Below are 24,548 nucleotides of genomic sequence, written 5' to 3'. Positions count from 1 at the left end.
TACTTATGGATGCATTTCCAATCCAGCGTCAACCGACGCCAAGTTGCCCAAAAAATGGCGTTTTCTTTCTATTTATTTATATTTTTATTTTTCTAAATTTTTTAAAAAAATTATTGTAAATTATAAATATAAAAAGTGATTTAAAATAATAAAAAAAAATTGAATATTTGAAGAGTATTGGTAAAAATTAAAATTATGATTAAAGTTAAAATACAACAATTGCATATTTAAAATTATAACTATATAAATAGAATTTATGCGTTGAAGATGGCTTTACATTCAATATACAAAATTGAATTTATTTGGTAGTTATTTTGAATTTAAAATAAGAAAATAATTGTTTCTTTTGAGTATAATATCCATTTTTTAATATCTTATTTTGATATTTTCACGTATTTTTAGATAATTAGGATTTTTGTTATAAATTGACAAATTTATCCTTAATCTTGTGTATATAAAATGAAAGAATAAATAAAGTAAAAGTAAAAAAGTAAATTTTATGTATAAAAAAAAAAAAAAAAAAAAGACAATAATTATTGAACATTTTTAAAAAGGAAAGTAGGCCGCTACGGAGGGACTATTAAAAAGAAAAGTCATGGAATAGTTTAAACATCTACTATTTGGTCGTTTTCGTCTAACCAAATTCAAAGCATATAATTTTATTTTATTTACAAGTGATTCATTATATATTATAAATTTTTTTACACTTGTATGAAAAGTATCCACAAAAAAACAAGTGTTTTAAACTTATAGATTAAGAAATTATATTATGTACTTCCTATTATGTAAATAATAATGATTAGAAGATTTTGAAGGATTGCTATTTTTATTTCAAAAATTTATTTTAAAAAATGAGTATGATTCATAAATCGAATATGCCTGCTTATATGCTTACACCTATATTAAAGTAAAAAATTAGTTTTTACACTCCAGTCTGTCCTCTATTAAAATACAAAATAAAAATAATCTAAAAAGTATTCACTCCTTCTATAGATATAGTTTTAATTTGATTGACCATAAACTTTAACAAATATTGATATTATATTAGTAGTTGGTAAAAATGATAGATAAAAGCTTTTTTTGCCCTGTGAGTGTATTAATGTAAAAAATAGTGACAATTGTGTAATAAACAAAAATAGGGGCAGTTTTACGGTGATATAATTATTTATAAAAATAAGGCTATTATTTTGGGACAGACAAAAGGAGTATATAAATGAGTTAATAAAATAATATATATTTTTGATAAACTAAGGGTGTGTTTGTTTGAGGGATTTGTTTGGGTTTCCATTATTTATCCTATTTTTTTCCCCAAAAATATCAAATCAAACACATTTTTCAATTTTTATATTATACTAAAAATCAATTTTACATTCAAAACATCACGTCAACACCTATTTATATCACATCATACAGCTATTCAAATTCAAAAATTTTACTATTCAAATTCCAACTCAAAATCCAAACCCTCAAACAAACACACCCTTATGGTGGTAATCGAAAACAAGTGCGATATCGAATATGTTAAAATTAATTTGCGAAAATTTTAAAAATTGTATTATTGATCATCAAAATAACATGTTTATATACAGACACCATAGATTCAATAGATTTAAATCTAATATAATGAATATGATCTAATATAAATTTAAACTTAACAAATCTAAATAATCTTAAACTTTCAATAGAAGACTAGATTAACAAGTTACTAAAAAATATTTGCTATAGGTAAAAATATATGAACAAATAAAAAAAATTATAATTTTATAATAAAATATCATACTCCCTCCGTCCTGATACAAAAATAGTTTTAATATTATTATAATTTTATAATAAAAATTATTTTTTGCACGTAGTTTTTTAATATTAGTATTATAATGGATTGTAGTGGAAAGACTAATGCCCATGTTAGTATTGTGTATTATAAAAATAATGACAGTACAGTTACTAAATTAGGAAATTGTAATCTTGTTTTGAGAGGGAGGGAATATCAAATAATTATTTTAATTTCAAACTTTATTATTTAAAATTAAAACCTAAAATATTAACTGTTTACTTAATATTGTTAAAAATTTTAACACTATTTTATTTTTTTAGAGACATTCAATCAAATATATTTTTTTCTCTAAAAAATTTCTCTATCGTACAAATTCTAAATTCCTCCAAAAAAAAGCTCTCATCCAAACACAAGTCCGAACAAACACACTGAACAACATATGTAGAAAAAAAAGAGAGCATAATAATGGAGTATTAAATTAAAAATATGTAGGCAAATAATTTTTTTTGAAAAAATATTTGTTTGGTTGTCTTTTGTAATTATTTCAAACTCTAATCTAAATTTTTGTTTTGATATGTTATTTTATAGTCTTGTTTACTACTCCCTCCGTCCCACATAATTTATCCATATTTTCTATTTTCGTCCGTCCCACATAACTTGTCATTTCTATTTTTAGAAATATAATTATGTACTTTAATCACATTTTAAATTTTATAATTTTCTTAATTTTAATTAAACTATATAATTACCTTAATCTTAATCTATCATTATTTTTACTAAATAATAATTATTTTTACTATTACATTTCTTAATTATTTACTAATTATACTTTACCTAAATTCCCGTGTCTACAGTAATACACCCATATTACATGGGACAGAGAGAGTATTTTTGTTTGTCCCAGTACAATATTCTATTTTTGTCCGTTCAAAAAATAATAGTCTTATTTTCATAAATAAGCATGTCACTATATAACTACCCTTGCTACACAATTGCCAACTACCCTTCCTCTTTCATTATTATTACACAATTGCTACTATCTTTTACACTAATACACTCACAAGGACAAAAATGTTTTTTACTTATACTTTTTACCCAATATAATATTAAATCTCGTGCCCAACAGAATCAAGACTATAGTTCCAAAGGATGGAGTGAGTATAAAATAAAACAATATATTTTCATTAAAAACATGGTGCATAAATAATATTGGTTTGAATTTGAATGTATAAGAGAACAAATCCTAAATGTACTTTATTATAGACCACAGCAAAATAGGTGTAAAAATGCAGCCAACATACTTATTATTCTCATTCATCCTTTCGTCATTAATCAAGAAAAGCAAGTTTCATTAGCAATTAGATACCCACAATCGAAAGAAAAATTAACAACTAAATAAATAATTCAAATGCAAAAATCAAACCCAATAAAATTTTCGATAAAAAGATGTTAGTTCTCTAAATACAGAGCCCTAAAATCCAAAATAGTAATAGTACACCAAAAGTAACCTAAGAAATAACACAAAAAACAAAAAAAACAAGTGTCTCAACAAAAAATAAAGAGAGCTTCATGAAATGAATTCATGGAGTTCTATCTTTATTTTTTTGAAATTTTCAATAAAAACTGTTCTTCATTACCAAATCAAAAAGCACACCTCAAGTAATTCTCCTCTTTAGAATGAATTATCCATCACTTTGGAAGTTCTTTTTAGAGTAGCAGAATCACAACTTAATCAGGCGATTCGATTCGCCGTCTAAAAACGTACTTACACATAATCGTATGGCGTCCCAAAACTTTGAAATACAAACTTTGATCATCAGCTCCAAAGCTCAAGCTTCAATCTGCCTGACCATAAGATCATCAGAGGAAAGTGAAATCGATAATTCCAGGTTTTCTTTATTTTTCTTGAGACTAACAGTAATTATCAACACGGAAGTATATCATCGAACCTAAATATTTGAAACTACACTTTGACAAAGCATTTGCCAAATCAAATAATGAGAACTATGTATATTTAATTCCTACATTTCCGAGATTGCTTAGTCCAAGGAGTTATAATAATATCACAGAAAGCAAGTCAAGCCGACATATATTTGTTCAAGCTTAATTTCAGCGTAAAAACTATAGCTGGTATAAACTAACCCAACACAACCACCTGACACGAACCCGACATAAGATAATTGAATTTAGGTCAAATATTTCGACTCAATTATGTATACGAGTCAACATGAACCCGATATGATTATAAACAGGTTGAGTTAGAACTGATACCTCAATTCGAACCCGATACGACAATTCGATTAGTATTAATTAATTCATTATGTATAATAAATCCAATTTGACAATTAATCTACATATTAATTTAAATTTACATCAATATTAAATAATCCAACCTAATTTACTATACACATTACATTAGAACAAATAAAAACTAACATGCACACTTACACGAAAATTCGACACGATATAATTGAATTTTGGTCAAAGATTTCAACCAAATCATGTATACAAGTCAACACAAACCCAACACGATAATAAACGGTTTGAGTTAGAATTGAGTGATTTCAGCTGTCTAAAATATTTGGCTCGACATGAATCAATCAATTGCTAAGTTAGTAAAAAGGGCCATATATGGAGTCAAGAAAGAATTAACAATAAACCGTTGGTGATTCACTTTTATCATCAATCGACACCTTTGCTATTCATAGCTAAATGATGTGCGCAATAAACAACAATGTGATAGGAGCAGAAATACGATGCTTTTATGTCAAAGTCGTCAACAAGTAAGAAAATGGGAAGAAAAACATAAATGTATCGGATTAATAATGTAAAAATGCAACATTCTTACCACTATCATCGGTACCTCTCTTAAGCATTTTGTTGGACTTGGCGGAATAGAAGCAACATCCAGTCAGCATAACCATTTGCGCCACCAATCTGGTCCTCGACTAGATGGGTAAGTAGGAAAAAACCTTCTCTTGGTTGCTCGCCTTGCCTCACAAGATGACATAGTTGATAATACGCCGGGTCAGTCGCCCTGAACTGGTCGAGTATAGTCATCAGCTTTCTCGACATTTCATTGTCTCTTAGTGAAAGCTTAACCTGAAATCAGAGGCAATGCGAAACATACGTAAAATGGAGATAATTAACAATATAGCTGCAGGAAGTAGCACTCTCAGTAACACAAATTGTAACAAACTAAGATGTGAAAAACCGGCAATACGCAACTTCGTATGTAATGAAAATTGAATAATGTCGGTAAAACTTTATTCACACTAAATGTTGAAGCATGAAACTCACCTAATAAGAGGTCACTTTCACGTAATTTGATTTACAATAGTAAAGTAAACATGTAGCTTTCCTCAAGTTAGGAACACTTCACATAAGTATGTTTTGGATTTACGAACTATAGATTTGTAAAAGTAAAATTACATTGTCAAAGGCTTCGGGAGGGGGGGTTTTAATACGGCTTTGAAAAAATAAAATAAAATCGGACTTTCATTTTATAAAAGTTGCATTAAATAAATGACTAGTGTTCAATATATTAACGCATAGATCAATGAGGTTTTTCCGACTGATTAAACTGATTAAACAAACATCATGCACGGTTTCACACTTGCATAAAATAAATATCATGTTTCTTCAACTCAAATTAGAAAACAATCCTTTTCAGATACTTTAAATAGCATACTACAAACAGAAGAATGATAAGAAAATAGATAATATGGTAAATGATTCTCACCTTTGAGAAGTCCCCGGTGAAATCTTCCCCAAGCAAATTTCTCGCTATATCAGGTAAAATAGATCTGCCAAACCATATGACAAATCGGAAACCATCATCCAAGATATAGAGACCTCGGGTATCTAAGCTCTCAGCAGTCAGCGGAATTCTCCTTGTGATGTCGAATTCTTCTCCCTGAAATGTGGAGGGAGAAAATAGGAAATGTAAATATCACATTACAAAGCAAAACCTTTAATTTCTTCAGAAAAAAAGAAAGAATGCAGGTAATTAATTGTAATAAAGGTTGTGGGTCTCGCCTTAACCCCTATAAACGGGAAAAGTGCAAGATACTTACTTGTACAAGGAACTCGTCTACACGAACTAGGTTTGGATATAGAAATTTTAGCAAACTTTTTACAGGTAAGGCCATCATGGTATAACCAGCTGCACAGCGGTCATCAAGCTGCACGTCAGAATATCCACCACGAAGGGCTGCTGATTTGCATAGTGCTAATCCATACAGGGGCAAGAATTTTAGTGATTCGGGGTATATCAATCTTCCACTCAATCGATGTTGAACAGCATAAAGATTTCTATATTCTCTGAGGGCTTTGACAATTCGAAGTTGAACAGCATTCCGAGAATCTTCCAACTTCGAGGACAAAGTTTTTTCAATTGCTGCATATTGCGTCACGTTTCAAGACATTAATATACACCTTATTTGTCGTAACAAATAAATATACAGAGATTTCAATCTTTTCCTTTCTCTTTTCTCCAAGTATGCAAAGTGTATATAAGGAAGTCAGATGGCAAGTTGAGAGTTAAGTTTCTTTACCTAGCCTGGAAAATAAAGAAATAATTGCCCCCGTGTCAGCCAGGCGATACATTTCTCCGAGATCTGCAACGACAGGAGCAGCTGCAGTGTGTACTCTGATACGCCTTTCTCCAGAGGATGATGTATATCTTAGATCTGATTAAGGACCTTTTATTCCGATATTGACGCCAGTTTAAGGTTGAAAGGGTCTCAAAATGCATGTTGTGGAAGTCATGTAGCAAACAATCATAGAGTTATCGAAAATCCTCAACAACCTGACATATTGAATGTATATAAGAATTTATTTATTTTTCAACAAGATGAAGCGCAAAGGCATATAAATAAGAAACTATGTTTAAAAACAAGGTTATATATGAACACATTTGTATGGTGTTGATTTCGCTGATAAGGATACAGTAATGCAACTTGGAAGTACACAGTCTGAGTGGTTAACAGTGTCTCTTCAAGAGACAGCTGTGCTGCATAAGCTTTATCACAGTCGACAGCAGGAAGTGCAAGTAAATCTGTGGATCGTAGCATGAAATTTCCGTGATAAGATGTGAACCGCACTCCTACAGATACAGAAAAGATGTAAGATCATCTAACAGCACAATTGGTGTAAGGCAAACAAAGAAGACGGTTAAAATTTCCAATTTTGAAACCCGTCACACCTTTTCCACATCTGATACGCATGACGGCTTCCCATGCAGTCTCTCTGGTAAGATCTCTGCTCAGCTCGTGTCTTAGTTTATCAGAATGAACACTGGACTGGAAACTTGGATAATAATAGACCTGACCACCCGTGTACTTTGCTAGTGTTCCTATAAATCATTAGATAATAGCATGTTACGAAATTAACACAAAGCAAGTGGAATTCTAATTTTAAGTTATAGTTAATAATACTATTTCAGTAGCTTTGTAAATGAATAGCACTAATTAAAACTACAATGCATTATCTCTGTAGTATAATTCCAATGATCCATGACTATTAGCAATGCAGAAATACTTTTGCGTACAGTTAATTCATGGGTTGCCAGCCTACAATCTTCTATGTACTAAAACTCCTACTGAATCACTAAGTACAAGACCAATTCCATGCTCTTTCATGAATCCTTTTGATTATATTACAAGACATGGGAAAAAAACAAAGGCCTAATTCGTTGTATGACATCCAGTATTATGCAGTATTCGCCCCTCCAATAGGTTCAGATTATAATATCAAAAACAGAAATTTTCATATTAAAGATTTGATTATATGTGTAAATTAACACATACCTAAGGATGCTATATCTGTGTACTTGTCGCTAAAAGCATAGACATTCACTGCTATCTGATACTTTGTAAAATCAGCAGCCATTTGTTTATAAAATGGATCTTCTGGTACTCGTAAAGTATGTTCCTTATCTGTTCCATATGCTCGAATGTCATCTCCACGCAGCCTTAGGCGACCAACACCTAGTGATGGCAGGGAATTCTGGAAGATTAACAACTTCCCACCAAGTTGGCTCTGAACATTCAGCAGAAATTAAATTAGCACACAGTTGAAGGGAACAATTTTCCAGAGCTTCAGTATATAAACAAGAAATCTAAAGACTGCAAGTATCCCAGACAAGATAGGATATTAGAATAGATTTTTCAATGATAAATGAAACAACAGTTACTTATCCAAGATAATGGTAATACAAATGAAAGAGGCAAACACACCATAACCATGAATGCGGCTTTAAGAGCTGGACCAAAGGCAGATTCTACATTCATATTATCCTGGAACATGGAGGGTAGACTATCAAGGAATGCATCCACCACACCTCTGGATTCTGACAAGTTGACTAGGAGGTCATCTGGCAGTGGAACAAAAATATCATCTAAATCTGAGACGACCATCATCTGGGGCTGCATCAATGATGACTAAAACAAGAAAATATGGTCATTCACCATGGTATGCTAAGCAGATTTATAGACAAAAGCTACAAAATAGGCACCAACTGTATGTTACCTTCATATTATAGAAATGTATTGTACTATCATAAGTTATAAAACCAATCTGTGTTCGGGGAGCACCAGGCAAGCTGTCCAAACAAGATTTAATAGTCTGTGCCACGATCTGCAACACATTACACAAACTAGAAATGATGCATCAAAAACTTTAGACAATAATAGGTTGGTAAATGGCTGCATATATAATGGATAGAAAAAAATGACCTTCATCAGTATGCACCCAAACAGAAATAATAGTTATGATAAATATACATAGACTGAACCAGTGATGCCATTATCAGCCCTACACGTGAATCTACTCGACTCTACCCAATTTCAAATTAAAAATATTTAGAGAAGAAAAAAAAAACTCTAAGCACCTAAAATGGAACTTATGCCAGTATGCCCCACAGTTAAATTAGTTCTGGAATTTTAATTAGTGCTCAGGAAGAAGCAGAATAAAGAACCAAAAATCAAGAACAACACATTTCCGTTTTAAGCAAGACTGTAAGATTACATATCTTTAGTGTAAAATTCGGTCTGATTTTAAAGCCTCAAATGTATAAGTTTAACCTGACTGTATACAAACAACTATTACCTCAAAAACACAATAAACTTAATTCAACAACAGAAGAATTGGCCTTATGTAAACTACATTTTGACAGTTTAAAATAGATTATCATCTTGACAAATATAAGGTTCAATGCTGTTCGAACTGTTACCTCAAGCATTCCACTTCTAACTGCAGATATTGAGACGTCTATGAGAAAAAAGTACAGTGGTGGCATGGGAGGGCGGACCATGTACTCTGCTGGAGCAATAAATTCAACACTACCCTTTGTGAGCTCAGGCCGTTGATCCAAATCAGCTCTTCGACCACTAGCATCCACATGAGCAAAATAATCACCCGGAACTGCAAATAAGAAACCAAAATACATCCTCGAGATCATAAAACAAAATTAACGTAAAGGATTACTAATGAGAATATAATCAATATATATTTATAGTTAAATAGGTTATAAATGGACATAATTAGAGTCTAAGGCATAGGTGGACATATCACATAAGCCCAAAAATTGTGCTTGGAGGCTTCAACACGGTCAGTATTCAAGGTATTACTAGGTACATCATTTACATATACTTGATGCTGAGAATGATGATTAGTCAGTGACGCAATTCCACTTAAGAAAAATTTGAAACTTGTACATGATAGGTAATAAGTACCACATTTTGGTGGCAATCTACATAAATTACCTCCAGTTTATCAATTGAACAAATTCATTTGCAAAAGATACAACTTCTCAAGACAATACAAACTGAACTGAAATAAATCTATATGATGATGCAAAGAGATAGGCAGATAGCAGCATATAGAAGCTTGGTTAACAAATTTTATATGACAGGCAAGTTGGAACACAGTTTCTATAGTGCTATGCTTTCTGGTGGTTCTCCAATAATTGAGAGGCAGACCAAATTCTAAGGGTCGGATTTGCTAATAATGAACAGAAAAGTATCTCTATAATTGAAAATAATCAAATATATAAAAACCATAAAGAACTGAGGATGGAATGAACTGATTCAATCATTTTTTTCCCTGATTCTGTTTCCTATTTGCAACAAGTTGAAAACAAGAAAGTTATTATTATTATTATTACTATTATTATTATTATTATTATTTTCATCTAAAAGGTTCCACAAACCAGTAAGGCTAAATATAATGGATTGAATAATAGAGTTAGGGGTTCAAAGACCAGTAACATGTAGATTTCAACAATGATTTAATAACAAGGAGAGTGATTCGGTTCTATAGCAATATCTCTAAAAACTGAGTCTAGATTCTATAATTTCAGAAAACTTGCCATCATTGAGCAGCGAGCATATGTTGCATTTCCACTTTCTTCCACTATCTGTGAAAGTGATATATGGATTGACGTAAGTGCGGCACCTTCTACACCGGATGATGCCTGTCGTGGCAAAATTAATTACTGGTACTTCTTCCTGAATGAAAATTGAAGGGATAATCAGAACAAATGGAACATAAATGACATGTATGTATTATATATATACAGTCAATGGGCATAAGATCCAATGAACTCACTCCAAAAGGAAATTCTGCAAGAGGGCAAACAACTGCTCCTACAGGTAAATGCCAACGTGATGCCAATGATTGAGAGTTGGGTATGCCACTTGTCGTCAGTCGTAACACTCTAGAACTACAATTCATGGGATACATCTCAGCAAGAGGTTTTGGGTCTACATCACCATCTAGTGGCCTTGGCAAGGCTGCAACATCAAGACCTGTTTCAAATGATCCTGGTACAGATCCAAGAGAGAGTGAACTAAAATCTTCTGCCAGTGCCTGTGATGGAGCAATGGGAGGTGTGATGCCATGTTGCTGCACTTGGTTCCCTGGATAGAGGCCTGATGGAAGTATACCAGAAACTGGACCTCTTTGTCGTCCAAGAAAAGGAGCGGGGGGTGCTGCTGGGGCAAAGCCCCCTTGTTGTAGTGGGAAGGAGGCAGGCTGCATAGGTGGAGCTTGTGCAACAGAAGATGGCTGGGCATTAGGATAGCCTGGAAATGCTGGCTGATAAGTACCTCTGGCAGTAGGATAAGGTGGCCCTGGTAAGGGTGCTGAAGGTTGGGCATTTGGCCTAGCAGGCGGGAATTGTTGGTCAGGACGCAGGGGAATATTTGGATTAGGTTGTCCCATTTTAAGGCTTTGAGGAGGTGATCCCATGGGCACTGAAGGTGGCTGGGGCTGTGTAAGAGGAACTTGACCTGGAGGAGGTCTGGTGAGTGGAGGTGCTACAGGCTGGCCTGTGAGTGAGGTACGTGGAGGAGGTACTTGACCGATCGAGGGTGGTGGAGGAGCAGGGGAACTCGGAAATCCAGAAGCTGGTGGGCCATATGAGGACGACAATGATGGTGGAGGTGGTCTAACCAGGTCATTTGGTCTGATTGATGGAGGTGGTCTAAAGCTAGTTGGCTCTGATCCAACAAAAGGTCCACTCGATAAGGGAGGTCTTTGAAATTGAGAGGAAGCAGGAGGTGCAGGCCTGAATGCAGAAGCTTCTGATCCAACCACAGGACCAGATGATCCAAAGGGTGTTGTACCTTGTTGAGCAGCAAAAGGTGTTGCAGCTGGTCTTAATGGATAATTTGGACGGTTAAGGTTCTCAGTTCCCATGAAGATCTTTTCTCTATATCGACCACCTAAACAAAAGATAATACTCTGTAAGCAACGCTTTACCAACTTATGTGAGTCAGAAAGTCTAGAGCCACCACATTCTTGTTTAATATACATCATAAACTATATGTGCAAGGTTTGGCATTGAAATTGCCATATAATTAGCCAAAAATAAAGTATAGTGAATACAGTTTCACATTGGCAACGTTAAAACTAAAAGATCAAGGAAAAACAGCAAGTTAGATCCTCAAAATTAATTATTCACCAAAGGTATCTCAATTTCATATAGGCAGTCTTTGCCAAGGTTAACTTTTTAAGGAAATTTGTGGTAACATCCAAGCAAGTACAGAATGAATCTCATTAAGAATACGATGCGCAAGTATCTATAACAAAACCAAAGATTCTTTCTTAGTGTATAGTACAATTTCAAGTTGCAATCTTCTCTTCTCTGCAAATCCACTAACAATGTTCAACGTGGTGAAAACCAAGCTAATACACAAGTATGGTGCAAAGAATTTCGCGACTAAGACCAAGAACAGATTTTAAAAGAAATCAAAACAAGGAAAGCATCAAACACTTCGGAAATTAAAAATACGATCTGGATTGAACTAAACGCATTACACGCGCACTGCCCAGCGGATACAATCATACATAATTAGGCGACGCCAAATCAGGCATCATCAATCAATCGGGTGACTAAATTCCCAGTGAATCTACACAAAAAACGATCTCGAAAACCAAACAATAAAACCCGAAATTAGATTCGAGGTAAAATCGAGACGACGCGCCACTCCTACTACGAAACCCCAACAATTCCCGATCAACAAATCCAGAAATTTCAAATTACCTGTACGGAGATCTCGCCGGCCGGGAGCGGAAATCAGAGGGTAATTTAGAGCCGGCAATCACACACGGGGCGACGAAAAAGAATGAACTCTTGGGGCTGTTCTTAGGCAAATAATATAATCGATTCATTAGTTAGAGTAAAAACTTCAAAGTAAAAAATAATCAAGCGCTTATTGTTACAGTTCACGCTCTTCAATTCTAGCCATTACCGGGTCGGATCATTTGAACCCGATTATATTCGGGTTTGGGTTATTTTTCGGCCCAAAAACAAAAGGTAGCCCAGATTTGAAAGGCTGGTTCATTGAATAATAGCGCAATAAATTTCGACCGTTAGATTATATGTCATTGATCGAGGGCTGGTAAAAGCGTAACTCACCGGGTCGGTCCACTTGAACCTGATTCTATTCGGATTTGGGTTATTTGCTGATAATTGGGCCCAATTTTGAGCCCAATAATAAAAGGCAGCTCAAATTTGAAAGGCTGGTTTATTGAATCATAGCCCAATAAATTGGACCGATAGATGATCTATATCATTGAATAACGGCTCAGTAAATTTGGACCGTTAGATTATCTATATCATTGATCAAGGGCTGGTAAAAGGGTAACTCACAGGGTCGGACCATTTGAACCCGATTATATTCGGGTTTTGGTCATTTACCGATAGCGGGGCCCATTTTGAAGCCCGATAACAAAAGTTAGCCCAGATTTGAAAGGCTGGTTCATTAAATAATGGCCCAACAAAATATAGACCGTTGGATCATATATATCATTGAATGGCCCAGTAAACTTGGACCGTTGGATCATCTATATCATTGATCAAGGGCTGGTAAAAGGGTCACTCGTGGAAGCGGAAGTGCGACGGGAATCCATGAGTGAGTAGTAGAGAGAGTATCATCGGTGAACGATATATCATTACGCATCCGCCGACGGATCAGTGGTTTCTAGCTGGAGAGGTACGTTGGTTTTGTAGTTTTCTCGCTGGAGATGCGCACCATTGGTTTCTGAAGTTATTAGGGTTTAGGGTTTTGGTATTGTGCCTTTTTGTTGTTATCATTTTCATTGTTTGTTTGAAATGGCGGTTAATTGCTTTGATCTTTTATGCGTGCTATCTAATAGTGTATAAATCTCGATTGTAGTTCGCGGTTTTTTTTAATGCAAAAATGTTGTTGTGATTGTGGATGTCGATTTTGGTAATGCTTTGCTGCCTCTTTATATGTCTTGGATCTTTACCTGTTTCGTTTTTCGCTGATGAATTGGTGCTCAAAACGTTGTTAGATCGTGCTGTGATTCTGATGTTTGAATTTGAACAGGTTAATCATATTGGTCTGTTGTGTATTCTGCTTATTGTTACGTCTTTCTGTTGATTATTTTCAAGACATTTAATAAAAATTTAAATTGCTTTTAGTTGTGGGGGATATTAAGCTTTCATGAACAAAATTGTTGTTTCCCTGCCAACCAAAATTAAGATTATTTGCAGATATAGCTTGATTATGTGTCAATCCTTACGCCATTCTATATGAAAAGTTGTCTGATACGCATTGTTTCATGTCATTTAATTTTATAGACATGCTTTTATAGAAGTTGAAGGGATTTTTTCAGCAGCTGTTGCTGTATATCCAGATATCTGTGGCTAATCTTATACTCTGACTAGAAGATATGAAAAAGGCTAAAAACCCACTGGTTTTCTTGAATATTTCAATTGATGGAGATGCTTCCGAAAGAATTGTTATTGAGGTAATTGTATTATGCAAAACTCCTTCTAAATCTTAAAAATTGTGTCTCTTGATATCTTTTATGCTTATTAATGTTATATGTTTGCAGTTGTTCGCTGATGTTGTGCCCAAGACTGCTGAAAATTTTCGGGCACTCTGCACTGGTAAACAGATCAATGCAATTTTTTTATTATTATTATCTTTATTGTTTCTCTGCAGTATTAATTATGTAGGGTTTTTTTTCTTTTTTTTGGTCTTCATGCTGTGCATTTTTTCTTTAGGTCAAGTTTAATTTGAATAGAAATAGAAGGAACGGCTTTTCTCTTTTGTTTTTTGAATCTATAGTTTTAACATCAACATTACACCTCAAATATCGTTTACAGAGGTTCATTCTTTTCACTGTTATTTCATATTTCATTGCAGGTGAGAAGGGTGTAGGAATATCAACTGGGAAACTGTTGCACTACAAGGGCTCGACATTTCACCGAATTATTAAAGGATTTATGGCTCAAGTAAGTGGAAAATATGCTTAGAACATTCATTCGATGCATTTGCATTAATTGCTATGTTTACGGAGGATTAGGAGATCGATCCTCTAGGAGTCTGGTTCTGTTACATAACAATAGATTTGAAGTGGTTCAAAAGTTAGTATTGGATATTTATTTTCTGATGCACACTTTTGTATCTCTGGATTTTGCAATTCCTGGACTAAATGTATGTGCGCAGTTGCACGCTGTTGATTAACTTACACTTTTTTTTTTCGATCTGAAGGGAGGCGACTTTTCAAAAGGAAATGGTATGCATTTCTTCAGATCTACTTTCAAATGATGCAGGTATTCAATACCTTCCATATTCATTCTCAATCATGTAAGATTTCTCCTTTTGATGGTTTGCAGGCACCGGTGGGGAAAGTATTTATGGAGGAAAGTTTGCTGGTATGTTTGTTTTGTTTTTCATTTATTTATTCTTTGGCATTTGAGATCTGCCCTTTCAGTATGCTTGCTTGTCATTATATTTGATTGAAATCCAAATTGCATCTTTTTCAGATGAAAATTTCAAGTTGGATCACACTGGGCCTGGTTTTCTTTCAATGGCTAATGGTGGTCCAGATACAAATGGGTCTCAGTTCTTTATAACTTTCAAGCGCCAGCCTCATCTTAATGGGTATTAAAATTTTCATAGTTCAGTTTGGTCGTTATGATGTGCCTGTTCTTCCTATCTTCAAAATGCTGTCTTATTCTAAATTGAGGTTTTATTGTTCAATGGGCAGAAAACATGTTGTTTTTGGTCAAGTTGTGAAAGGAATGGATGTTGTTAAGAAATTGGAACAGTTAGGAACAGATGATGGAAAGCCATTGGGACTTGTGAAAATTGTAGATTGTGGTGAGATGCCAAAGGGGAAAACGGAAATTGATGCTGAGAAAGGTGCTGCAATCATGAAATAACCAGATCAGTCTTTTTTATGTATCTTTAACTGCTTCTAATTTTCACATTTCTGCTTGGGTTTCAGAAAAGAAGACAAAATCTAAATCTACTAGAGACAAGACAACAAATGATGACTCTGATGATCAAGCCAAAGGAAAGAAAAAAACTTCGAAGGATAAGAGAAGAAAGAGGAGCTATTCTTCATCTGATTCATCTGATTCTTACAGCTCTGAATCTGATTCAGATTCATCAGAGACTGATTCCTCAGACTCTGATATGTATTCTTCTTCAGAATCCGATTCTTCAACTTCATCTAGTGATGGAAGAAGAAGGAAAAAAAGGAGAGTGTCAAAGAGGGGAAAGAACCAACGAGGGAAGAACAGGAGGGATGCTGGGAAGGATAAGAGAAAGGCGAAGCACTATAAAAGATCAAGGCGGAAATCTAAAAGGTCGTGCATTACTTCCCAAGAAATGCCTTTTCATCTCAATGAAGTGTTTTCAGCTGTTAGCTGTCTATGTGCGCAAATTTTTTCACAATTATGAGGAACAGCACGAGTATTGCAGTAATCATGCTCTCATATGCACTTTCTTTTTTGGAATTTGACTTTTTAGGGATTCAGGAAGTTCTAGCGATGATGACACTGACAGCAGCACTAGCAGCTCTGATAAGGACAGGAAAAGTAAAGACAAAACTCTTGAGAAAAGTAAAAGATTAATTGAAGAAGAGAAGAAACCATCAGAGAACCTGGGTACTTTAGACACCGCCGACTTGTTCATCATGTTCATTTTCATTGTTTTAGCTCTCATTTCATGACTTAGGCAGAATTCAATAGTAATATATTCTTGTATTGACACAATTCTTTCTTGTGCTGTATATCCTAAAGGAAAGGAGAATAAGTTCTCGACTCCTGCAGACTCAGGAAATTTGGAACAGCAAACAAATGATTATGGGAAAGACTTGGCTCACGAAGAGGGTGAATTGTCACGGAGGAATGATAGCCACAACAATAATGGCCTGGATCATGTGAGCAATAGTGAAGCTGCTGGACGCCATAACTTAAGCAAATCCAGGTTTATGCAGTGGTTTTCTTTTCTTTTCTTTTCTTTTCTTTTCATGTTATTGATTTATTTTGCCAGTCTTCCCAACTATCTGTCTTTTAGGGTCTGTTTGTTTGTAGGATTTTATTTATTCATCAAATTTTCCCCTTCAGAAACTGCAAATCAAACACCAATATTTTATTTTTTACTATATTATAGTAAAAATCAATTTACTTTTAAAATATCACATCTAACACCTATTTATATTACATTATACAATCATGTCAATTCAAAAATTTTACTATTCAAATCCCAAATCCAAAATTCAAACCCCCAAACAAATACACCCTTACTTTTTGGAATTATGCACGCTATTATAATTATTCATTTCATACTAAGGAAATGAAATTCCAATTTGGTCTGCTGGTTTCTTATTACATTTTGCTTTGCAAATCCTCTCGTCTCTTCTTTCATGCCTAACTATGACATTACATTTTTTGTCATTGGCAGGAGTGCGAGTCCAAGTTATGACGAAAAGCCAAGATCTAATCATCCCCGTTCTCCAAGCAGAAGTCCGAGACTTGAAGAGAGCGATAAGCCTCTTGTTTCATCTGATCAGCAGGTTGAGAAAGTTTCTTCAAAGGGCCCTGCAACCAAAGGAACTCAACCAGCCGGAAAGGATAGATCTCGAAGCCGTTCCCCAGGAGGAACTCCAAAACGCGTTAGAAAAGGGCGTGGATTTACTGATCGATTCTCATATGTTAGAAAATATCGTACACCATCTCCAGAACGTTCCCCCGATAGATCTTTTCGATATGGTGGAAGAAATATCCAAAGGAGCAACGACAGGTAGCTCCTGAGTGCTATATCTTATTTCTCGAAATTGATTATATCACAAAATATTATCAATTTTCTATCTATGATTGTTTTAGAAGGTATTCGAGCTACAGAAATCGATTCGAACGATCGCCACCTATGCGCTACCAGAGTCCTCCAAGAAGACGGAGCCCACCCAGGTCTGTCTGTCTGTCCCGCCCCTTTCCTTTAATATCTCATACTAAGGGTGTGTTTGTCTGGGGCTTTGGATTTTGAATTGGGATTTGAATAGTAAAAATTTTGAATTGCAATAGTTGTAAAATTGATGTTATATAAATAGGTGTTGATGTAATGTTTTAAATGTAAAATTGATTTTTAGTATAATATAAAAAAAAATAAAAAATAGGTGTTTGATTTGATTTTTTGTTAGGAAAAAATTGAATGAATCTAAACAAACACACCTTAAGTTTTCATTATCTAGCATTAGTATGGATATGTTGACTTTTGTGATTTTGGCCATGTTTTTTAAATTAGGAATTGAAAAGTATGTTAAATATTTTTTTTTGGGTAGATAGAATATATATATTGTGTATTTTTAGTAATATAATCGAGAAGCACGTCGAAAACCCTTGTTGGATGAGCACACCCTATATTTGATTCCTGCTGTATCTATTTCTATCTTGGAAATAATTTTTATCGATCCATCGATTAATAATAATTCCATGCCATGATATATCGTATAAAATTGGTGTTAGATACGAACGGCGGAGGAGTCGGAGCAGGTCCATTTCTCGGAGCCCCCCCTACCGGGGTCGTCGCAGGCACCATAGCCGTAGTCCTAGCCCCGCAGAAAGGCGACCTGTGCTCAGCGACAGATTAAAATCTCGACTCGGACCACAAAGGGATGATCGGTCCCCTCAAAGACCCGTTTCAAGATCCCGAAGCCGCAGCCCGGAACCATCGAAATTCCGTGAACTTGCTTCGCGGAAGCAGCCGGAAAAACTGTCGCCGCCGAGCTCCCCTTCGAACGGGCGACGGGGATTGGTCTCGTACGAAGATGTGAGCCCTGATAACGGCGTAAGTTAACTAAACTACATTTACAGTTGCAGCTATGCTATGCTATGCTATATTATACACTATTAGGTAACGTGCAAGTTTGTTTCGAAGGTTTTTTTTGTTTCTGGGTTTTGTGTTGTAGCTCTTTGTTTTTCTAAAATTTGCTGTTTTTTGTTTGGTTTGGTTTTCGTTGAAAGATATTTTGGGCATTGGTTAATGGTGGGTAGCTTCGTATGTCTGCAGTTTTGATGTTTGTTGTGTTCCGTCCAAAGATTTTGCTGAAGATAAGGAGATTATTAAATATAAACTGTTTTTTAGTTCATTAATTTACATTTTTATCATTTTAGCCTCCTGACTAGAGGCTGTTTTAAATAGACTTAAAAGGGAAAATTTTCGGGCATTTAGTCCTTGATGCCTATGTGGTATCTGCATGGCATGCCAGCAGGCACATGTCGGCTAAGTCAAAAATAATTTCAATTAGCTATTTACGAAAATTGTAATATAAATTTTTCATGAAATTATTCTTTGTTGCAAATTAAAGTATGCGATAAATTTTACCAATTATCAACTTTTTTTCTAGTAGGGTATTTTTTCTTACAAAATCTTATGCTACCTCCTTCCTATAAAATCAAAAATACTTTTATTGTGATATAAAAGTAATGATATTTGTGTAATATATTGAAAGCTGTAAAGATATTAATTATATTAGATAGATACTGCAATTAATATAATTATTAATAGCATCTTTTTATGAAACAGAGGAAATATTAAAATATTATTTAAATAAAAATTCAAACTAATATTATATTGTAAATTACAACCGAACAAACTAATTGTATTGATGAGCATGCTTTAGATCTTGTTTCTTCTGGCCTGGGAGAAAATAATGTGCAAAGTGTTTGCACAGTATTTTCTCTCAAACATTTTGCACAGTATTTTCTCCCAAACCGGGTCAGCTCCCCTTCTCCAACATTTGCTGCAAACTGGCAGCAAAAGCTGTCATTTGTATTATTATTATTATTATTATTATTATTATTATTATTTTCAAATATTATATTTATTTAATAATTATAGGGTAAAAAATATATATAATATATATGTCATTTTGTAAAAACTAAAATTTTCTATGATATGAATAAATAAAAATTTAAATATATATGTGTTTAATATAATATAAATTCATAATCAAATTATACAATATAAATTTTATCAATTAAATTTAATACATATTTATATTATTTTATTCATTATCCATCAAATCAAAACTCCCAAAATCTCAACCAAACAAACTCAAATATAAAATAAACAACAAAATTTAAACTCATCCCAAAATTCAAATAAAAACTAAACTCAAACCCAAATTCTCCGTACCCCTATAAACAAACACACCCTTAATTATCACGGAATCTTGATCTTTATTTTAATAATTGATTAATTAATATTTTATATCATAATCAACACCAACAACAACATGACACAAAAACACTCTGGCATTAGATTCATCGTACCCTAAAAACAAATCCATAATTAAATATCTTACGATCATTGGAATATCCAAATCCAAACAATACTAACAAGACAGCCAATTACCTCACCTCTAATTTCTATATCCCCAACAATTCCACCATATCATTTTATATAACCTTCTATTTCCAAAAAGATTCCGGAATATTCGGATGACAGATTCCACCTACTCGTGGCTCCCGGAGAATCTCCGGCCGGACGACGCGAATCCCGAATGGATGAACAAAGGCGACAACGCGTGGCAGCTGACGGCCGCCACAATGGTCGGGCTCCAAAGCATCCCGGGCCTCGTCGTGTTATACGGTAGCATAGTGAAAAAAAAATGGGCCGTAAACTCGGCATTTATGGCCCTTTACGCATTTGCCGCCGTGCTCGTTTGCTGGGTGGGTTGGGGCTATCAAATGTCATTTGGGCGCGCGCTCGTCCCGTTTCTCGGGCGGGTCGACGACGCGCTCGACCAGCATGTTTTGCTAAAACAAACATTTGGGGTTTATAAGTTCCCCAATGCCACCATGGTCTATTTTCAGTTCGTGTTCGCGGCGATCACTTTGATACTGATCGCCGGCGCGCTGTTAGGAAGGATGAACTTTAAGGCGTGGATGATCTTCGTCCCTTTATGGCTTACGTTTTCTTACACCGTCTCCGCGTTTAGCATTTGGTGCCCCGACGGGTGGCTCGCTAAAAAGGGCCTTATTGATTACTCCGGCGGCTATGTTATCCACTTGTCGTCCGGCGTCGCGGGTTTTACCGCCGCTTATTGGGTACGTTATGGTGTTTTTACTTTTAAAAATTTATGATCTGAACTCTACTTTTCGAAAGAAAAAGTTAATACTCCCTCGTTTGCTTCTAAGGGTTATATTTACATTTATCTTTTGTGTCATTGTATTTAATATTAAAAATATTCTTATATTTGTATATTATTTTTTTATAAATGTCCTTTTGTTAGTATTATAAGAGATTAATAGAAGTATTTTTGCAATTTTTTTAATTTACATTACGTTTTGAAATAATAATTAATATTTAAATATCAACACGCAAAAAAGTAAATGTCCTTCTGTTATGTATTTTTTGTGTGTTGATCTTTGAATATTAATTATTATATCAAAACGTAGTACAAATTAAGAAAAATTTGTAAAAATACTTCTATTAGTGTCTTGTAATACTAACAAAATGACATTTGTACAAAAAATTATACAACTATAAAAATATTTTTAATGTTAAATAAAATGACGCAAAAGGATAAATGTGACGCGTGTGTGTATATATATATATAAAGTAAATACATTTGATTTTTTTAAGGAGGAGGGATTCAATTTTCTATCTCAAAATCAATAGAGGACAAGAGAAATTGCTATTTACTTTTATAAACTAGAAGAGCTTCCAATGGTTTTGGAAAAATTGTTCATAATTTTTTTATGATTTCGAAATTCAACATAATTTTTTTTATATTATTAAAAATTATACGACGTTATCTTAGACTTTAAAAAATATCGTAGAAAACCCATATTTTATATTTTTTTCATAATGAAAAATATAATTTTCTATGTATATTTTCATTTTTACAATAATGTTTTATGCAATATTTTTTAAAAGTATAACTTACATCAAAGAAAATTTAAGATGAATTTTCAAACTGCCGGAGAGTTAATGGACAATTTCGTTAATATTTTTTCATTGTGACCAAATATACATAATGCAGGTGGGGCCCAGGGCGGCAAAGGACCGGGAAAGGTTCCCGCCAAACAACATCCTCCTGATGCTGGCCGGCGCCGGTCTGCTGTGGATGGGCTGGACCGGGTTCAACGGCGGCGACCCGTACACGGCGAGCGTGGACGCCTCCCTGGCCGTCCTGAACACCCACGTCTGCGCCGCCACCAGCCTGCTGACGTGGCTGCTCCTGGACATCCTCTTCTTCCAGAAGCCCTCGGTGATCGGCGCCACCCAGGGCATGATCACCGGCCTCGTCTGCATCACCCCCGCCGCCGGCGTCGTCCAGACCTGGGCCGCGGTCGTCATGGGCCTCCTCTCCGGCAGCCTCCCCTGGTTCACCATGATGATCCTCCACAAGAAGGTATCCTATCTATAATTATACTACAAATCTTAATTTCAAATTAATACTAATATTTTTTTATAAAAATAATAATATTCTCTTCGTATCGGTGCAAGGTTGCCGTTTACTTTTTACAAGTAGATTTTTAAATATTAGTATTATAATGGTTTGTAGTGAAAAAACGAAAATATCTCTATTAGTATAGTATAAAAGTAATAACATTTGTGTAATATAGTGTAAATTGAAAGGTTATTTATTATGGTAGATAGGTAGTACAATTATTAAATTAGAAAATGATAATTTTATTTTTAGACGAAAAAAAAAAAATGGCAACGGGAGTAATAATAATATAGGAATATTATTATAAATTTATTGATAAAAAAAAAATTGTTAAAAATGAGTAAGTAAAAAAAAATGGCAAAACATGTTACATTTATAATACTTCATCCCTTCCGGTCAAGATGATCCTTTAGTTAGGAACACAATATTTAATACAGTAGATTAGTAAATTATTAATAATAAGTTATGATATTATTTTATTATTTTTTTATTTGAGTAGTGTGTTTGGTATTTTAAATATTTCTAATTTTATAAAATATGAATATCATTTTGTATTGAATAAAATTTTACTATATAATATAAATAAATTTAAAAATTATTTATTTATTTATAATTAACTTAAAAACTAATTCTATAAAAAACAAAGATTTTTAAATATCGATAAAAATAAAAGAGATTTGAGTGTTTCTAAGATGTTAAAAAAAATAATTAAATTAATTTATATTTTTTTAAATATATTTAAAATAATTAAATTTACTAAAAATAAAAGAGGTTATCTTTTATCAAGGGATAAAAGAAGAAAAATAAATCATCTCTGGTGGGTCAATGTAGACAACAAAATTTAATTATAAATGTATTAGTAAAAATAATTATCATATAATATATATAATTATTTATTAATAATTAATTAATTTAAATAATTTTTTTAAAATATTAAAATTTAAAATGAGATTAAGATATGTAATCATTTTTTTTTAAATAAAAAAAAGGATAGACATGAGACGGAAAAAAACGATAATACTAATACAATATGTAGGATTGAGAGAGTATTAGTTTTTATTTATTCTATTATATTTTCGTCCTCTAATAATTTTCATAAAATACATTTATTTCATATTTTACACATTCTATTTTTATTTCACAATATCATTATTTATTAAAAATAAAAATAAACTCAATTATATGACAAGCTAAATTTGAAAATGGGTTTTAATTTCTACCTAAAGGTCGCCCTCCTCAAGCTCGTCGACGACACCATGGCCGTCTTCCACACCCACGCCATCGCCGGCGCTCTCGGCGGCCTGCTCGCCGGATTCTTCGCCAACCCCAAACTCGGCCGCCTCTTCTACGGCGTACCCAACTGGGACCGCTACATCGGCGTCGCGTACGGACTCCACGACCGCCGGCCGGAGGCGGGGCTCCGGCAGATGGGCGTGCAGGTCGTCGGCGTTCTCTTCGTCGTCGCCGTCAACGTCGTCGTCACCACCGCCGTTTGTCTGCTGATCAGAATTTTTGTGCCGCTGCGGATGTCGGAGGCGGAGCTCGACGGCGGCGACGACGCCGTCCACGGCGAGGAGGCGTACGCCCTCTGGGGCGACGGCGAGAAGTACGAGAGATCGGCGTACGGCGCCGCCGGTCAGGATTTCGGTTCCCGCCAAAATAATTACAACCCCGGTGCTTGACCGTTGACCGTTTGACTGCTGACCGTCCGAGTTGGTGCTTCCTCGGCAATTGTATTTTGGGAATGTGAAATTTTTTTAATATAAATATCGACTTTATTGTATGCAAAAAGACAATTTAGCACAGTTGTAATAATTTATGGCCACAAAAAAACAGAATTGTGGATCCAATTTAATTATGGTTTTTATTTTAATAAATTTTTTGTAGTTGTATTTATTTTATAAATTCAATGAATTGGTGCAAAACAAAAGTGTTGGAGCAAATTCATTTCATTCACTTTGTAAATCATTTTGTACCAATATAATCAAAATTCATTAATTTTGGTCGCAATATAAAAATCTTATCAATTTTAGTTCTAATATAATCAAAATTTATCATTTTTTATCCCAATATAAAATTTTAATCAATTTTAGTCTCAATATAACCAAAACTCATCATTTTTTATCCCAATATAAAATTTTAATAAATTTCAATCCCAATATAACCAAAACTCATCATTTTTTTGTCTCAATATAATCAAACCTTATTTTTTTTGTCTCAAAGAAATCAAACGTTATATTTATATTTGAAGAAATTGTACAATCTTATAAGTCAACGTCAGCATTTTTCGTCGGTTTGTTGATGGTGGGACCAAAAAAAGATAAGATTTAATTATATTTAAACAAAAAATGATGAGTTTTGGTTATATTGGGACTAAAATTGATTAAAATTTTATATTGGAACTAAAAATGATGAGTTTTAATTATATTTAGACCAAAATTGATAAAATTTTTATATTGAGATAAAAAATGATGAATTTTAATTATATTGAGACAAAAATGATTTTTTTCCTTGAGTTTAATATCTTAATCCTCAACCAAATTTG

At 33.9% G+C, this 24,548-nt stretch overlaps 3 protein-coding genes across 10 annotated transcripts; 2 read left to right on the top strand and 1 right to left on the bottom strand.

Annotated features, from left to right (window-relative positions):
• Positions 1–3,183: 3,183 nt before the first annotated feature.
• On the bottom strand, positions 3,184–12,464 carry LOC127242926 (protein transport protein Sec24-like At3g07100). 4 transcript variants are annotated; one of them, XM_051262665.1, is made up of 14 exons: positions 12,324–12,464; positions 10,385–11,502; positions 10,146–10,284; positions 9,009–9,199; positions 8,306–8,413; positions 8,014–8,217; positions 7,585–7,816; positions 6,981–7,130; positions 6,725–6,881; positions 6,331–6,458; positions 5,851–6,173; positions 5,517–5,690; positions 4,623–4,876; positions 3,184–3,619 (listed from the first exon to the last, which is right to left on the bottom strand). In XM_051262665.1, exons 2-13 carry the CDS (start codon positions 11,474–11,476, stop codon positions 4,643–4,645), a joined length of 3,132 nt encoding a protein of 1,043 aa, XP_051118622.1. In that variant the 5' UTR covers positions 11,477–11,502; positions 12,324–12,464; the 3' UTR covers positions 3,184–3,619; positions 4,623–4,642. The 4 variants fall into 4 exon arrangements, with proteins under 4 accessions (XP_051118622.1, XP_051118623.1, XP_051118624.1 ...); XM_051262666.1 differs by having other exon boundaries at positions 3,184–3,615; XM_051262667.1 differs by having other exon boundaries at positions 4,638–4,876.
• Positions 12,465–13,144: 680 nt separating this feature from the next.
• LOC127242927 (peptidyl-prolyl cis-trans isomerase CYP63) lies at positions 13,145–18,695 on the top strand. 5 transcript variants are annotated; one of them, XM_051262671.1, is made up of 14 exons: positions 13,145–13,275; positions 13,925–14,056; positions 14,144–14,198; positions 14,458–14,546; positions 14,806–14,830; positions 14,931–14,969; positions 15,081–15,198; positions 15,305–15,459; positions 15,545–15,908; positions 16,072–16,208; positions 16,344–16,530; positions 17,008–17,346; positions 17,430–17,513; positions 18,069–18,695. In XM_051262671.1, exons 2-14 carry the CDS (start codon positions 13,979–13,981, stop codon positions 18,397–18,399), a joined length of 2,001 nt encoding a protein of 666 aa, XP_051118628.1. In that variant the 5' UTR covers positions 13,145–13,275; positions 13,925–13,978; the 3' UTR covers positions 18,400–18,695. The 5 variants fall into 5 exon arrangements, with proteins under 5 accessions (XP_051118628.1, XP_051118630.1, XP_051118631.1 ...); XM_051262673.1 differs by having other exon boundaries at positions 13,146–13,275; positions 13,943–14,056; XM_051262674.1 differs by having other exon boundaries at positions 13,148–13,275; positions 13,887–14,056; positions 17,433–17,513.
• Positions 18,696–19,487: 792 nt separating this feature from the next.
• LOC127242928 (ammonium transporter 2 member 5-like) lies at positions 19,488–23,897 on the top strand. Its single transcript, XM_051262675.1, has 3 exons — positions 19,488–20,654; positions 21,593–21,964; positions 23,230–23,897. The coding sequence occupies exons 1-3, from the start codon at positions 20,046–20,048 to the stop codon at positions 23,683–23,685; spliced, it is 1,437 nt and encodes a 478-aa protein (XP_051118632.1). The 5' UTR covers positions 19,488–20,045; the 3' UTR covers positions 23,686–23,897.
• The last annotated feature ends 651 nt before the right edge of the window (positions 23,898–24,548 follow it).

The sequence above is a fragment of the Andrographis paniculata genome, unplaced genomic scaffold, assembly GCF_009805555.1.
Source record: "Andrographis paniculata isolate CXL003 unplaced genomic scaffold, ASM980555v1 Contig89END, whole genome shotgun sequence".
NCBI lineage: Eukaryota > Viridiplantae > Streptophyta > Magnoliopsida > Lamiales > Acanthaceae > Andrographis > Andrographis paniculata.
Note: the sequence above shows the minus strand (reverse complement) of the source record. Positions and strands in the feature narration are given on the sequence as shown.

Bases quoted from the DNA above. Each gene is read 5' to 3' on its own strand.
- LOC127242926 (XM_051262665.1), bottom strand. From the start codon at position 11,476: ATGGGAACTGAGAACCTTAACCGTCCAAATTATCCATTAAGACCAGCT. The intron at 8,414-9,008 runs GTAACAGTTCGA...AATGTGTTGCAG, and splicing joins TTAGAAGTGGAATGCTTGAG to ATCGTGGCACAGACTATTAA. The intron at 5,691-5,850 runs GTAAGTATCTTG...TCCACATTTCAG, and splicing joins TAGACGAGTTCCTTGTACAA to GGAGAAGAATTCGACATCAC.
- LOC127242927 (XM_051262671.1), top strand. From the start codon at position 13,979: ATGAAAAAGGCTAAAAACCCACTGGTTTTCTTGAATATTTCAATTGAT. The intron at 14,831-14,930 runs GTATGCATTTCT...GATGGTTTGCAG, and splicing joins CGACTTTTCAAAAGGAAATG to GCACCGGTGGGGAAAGTATT. The intron at 17,347-17,429 runs GTAGCTCCTGAG...TGATTGTTTTAG, and splicing joins ATCCAAAGGAGCAACGACAG to AAGGTATTCGAGCTACAGAA.
- LOC127242928 (XM_051262675.1), top strand. From the start codon at position 20,046: ATGACAGATTCCACCTACTCGTGGCTCCCGGAGAATCTCCGGCCGGAC. The intron at 20,655-21,592 runs GTACGTTATGGT...TACATAATGCAG, and splicing joins GTTTTACCGCCGCTTATTGG to GTGGGGCCCAGGGCGGCAAA. The intron at 21,965-23,229 runs GTATCCTATCTA...TTCTACCTAAAG, and splicing joins TGATGATCCTCCACAAGAAG to GTCGCCCTCCTCAAGCTCGT.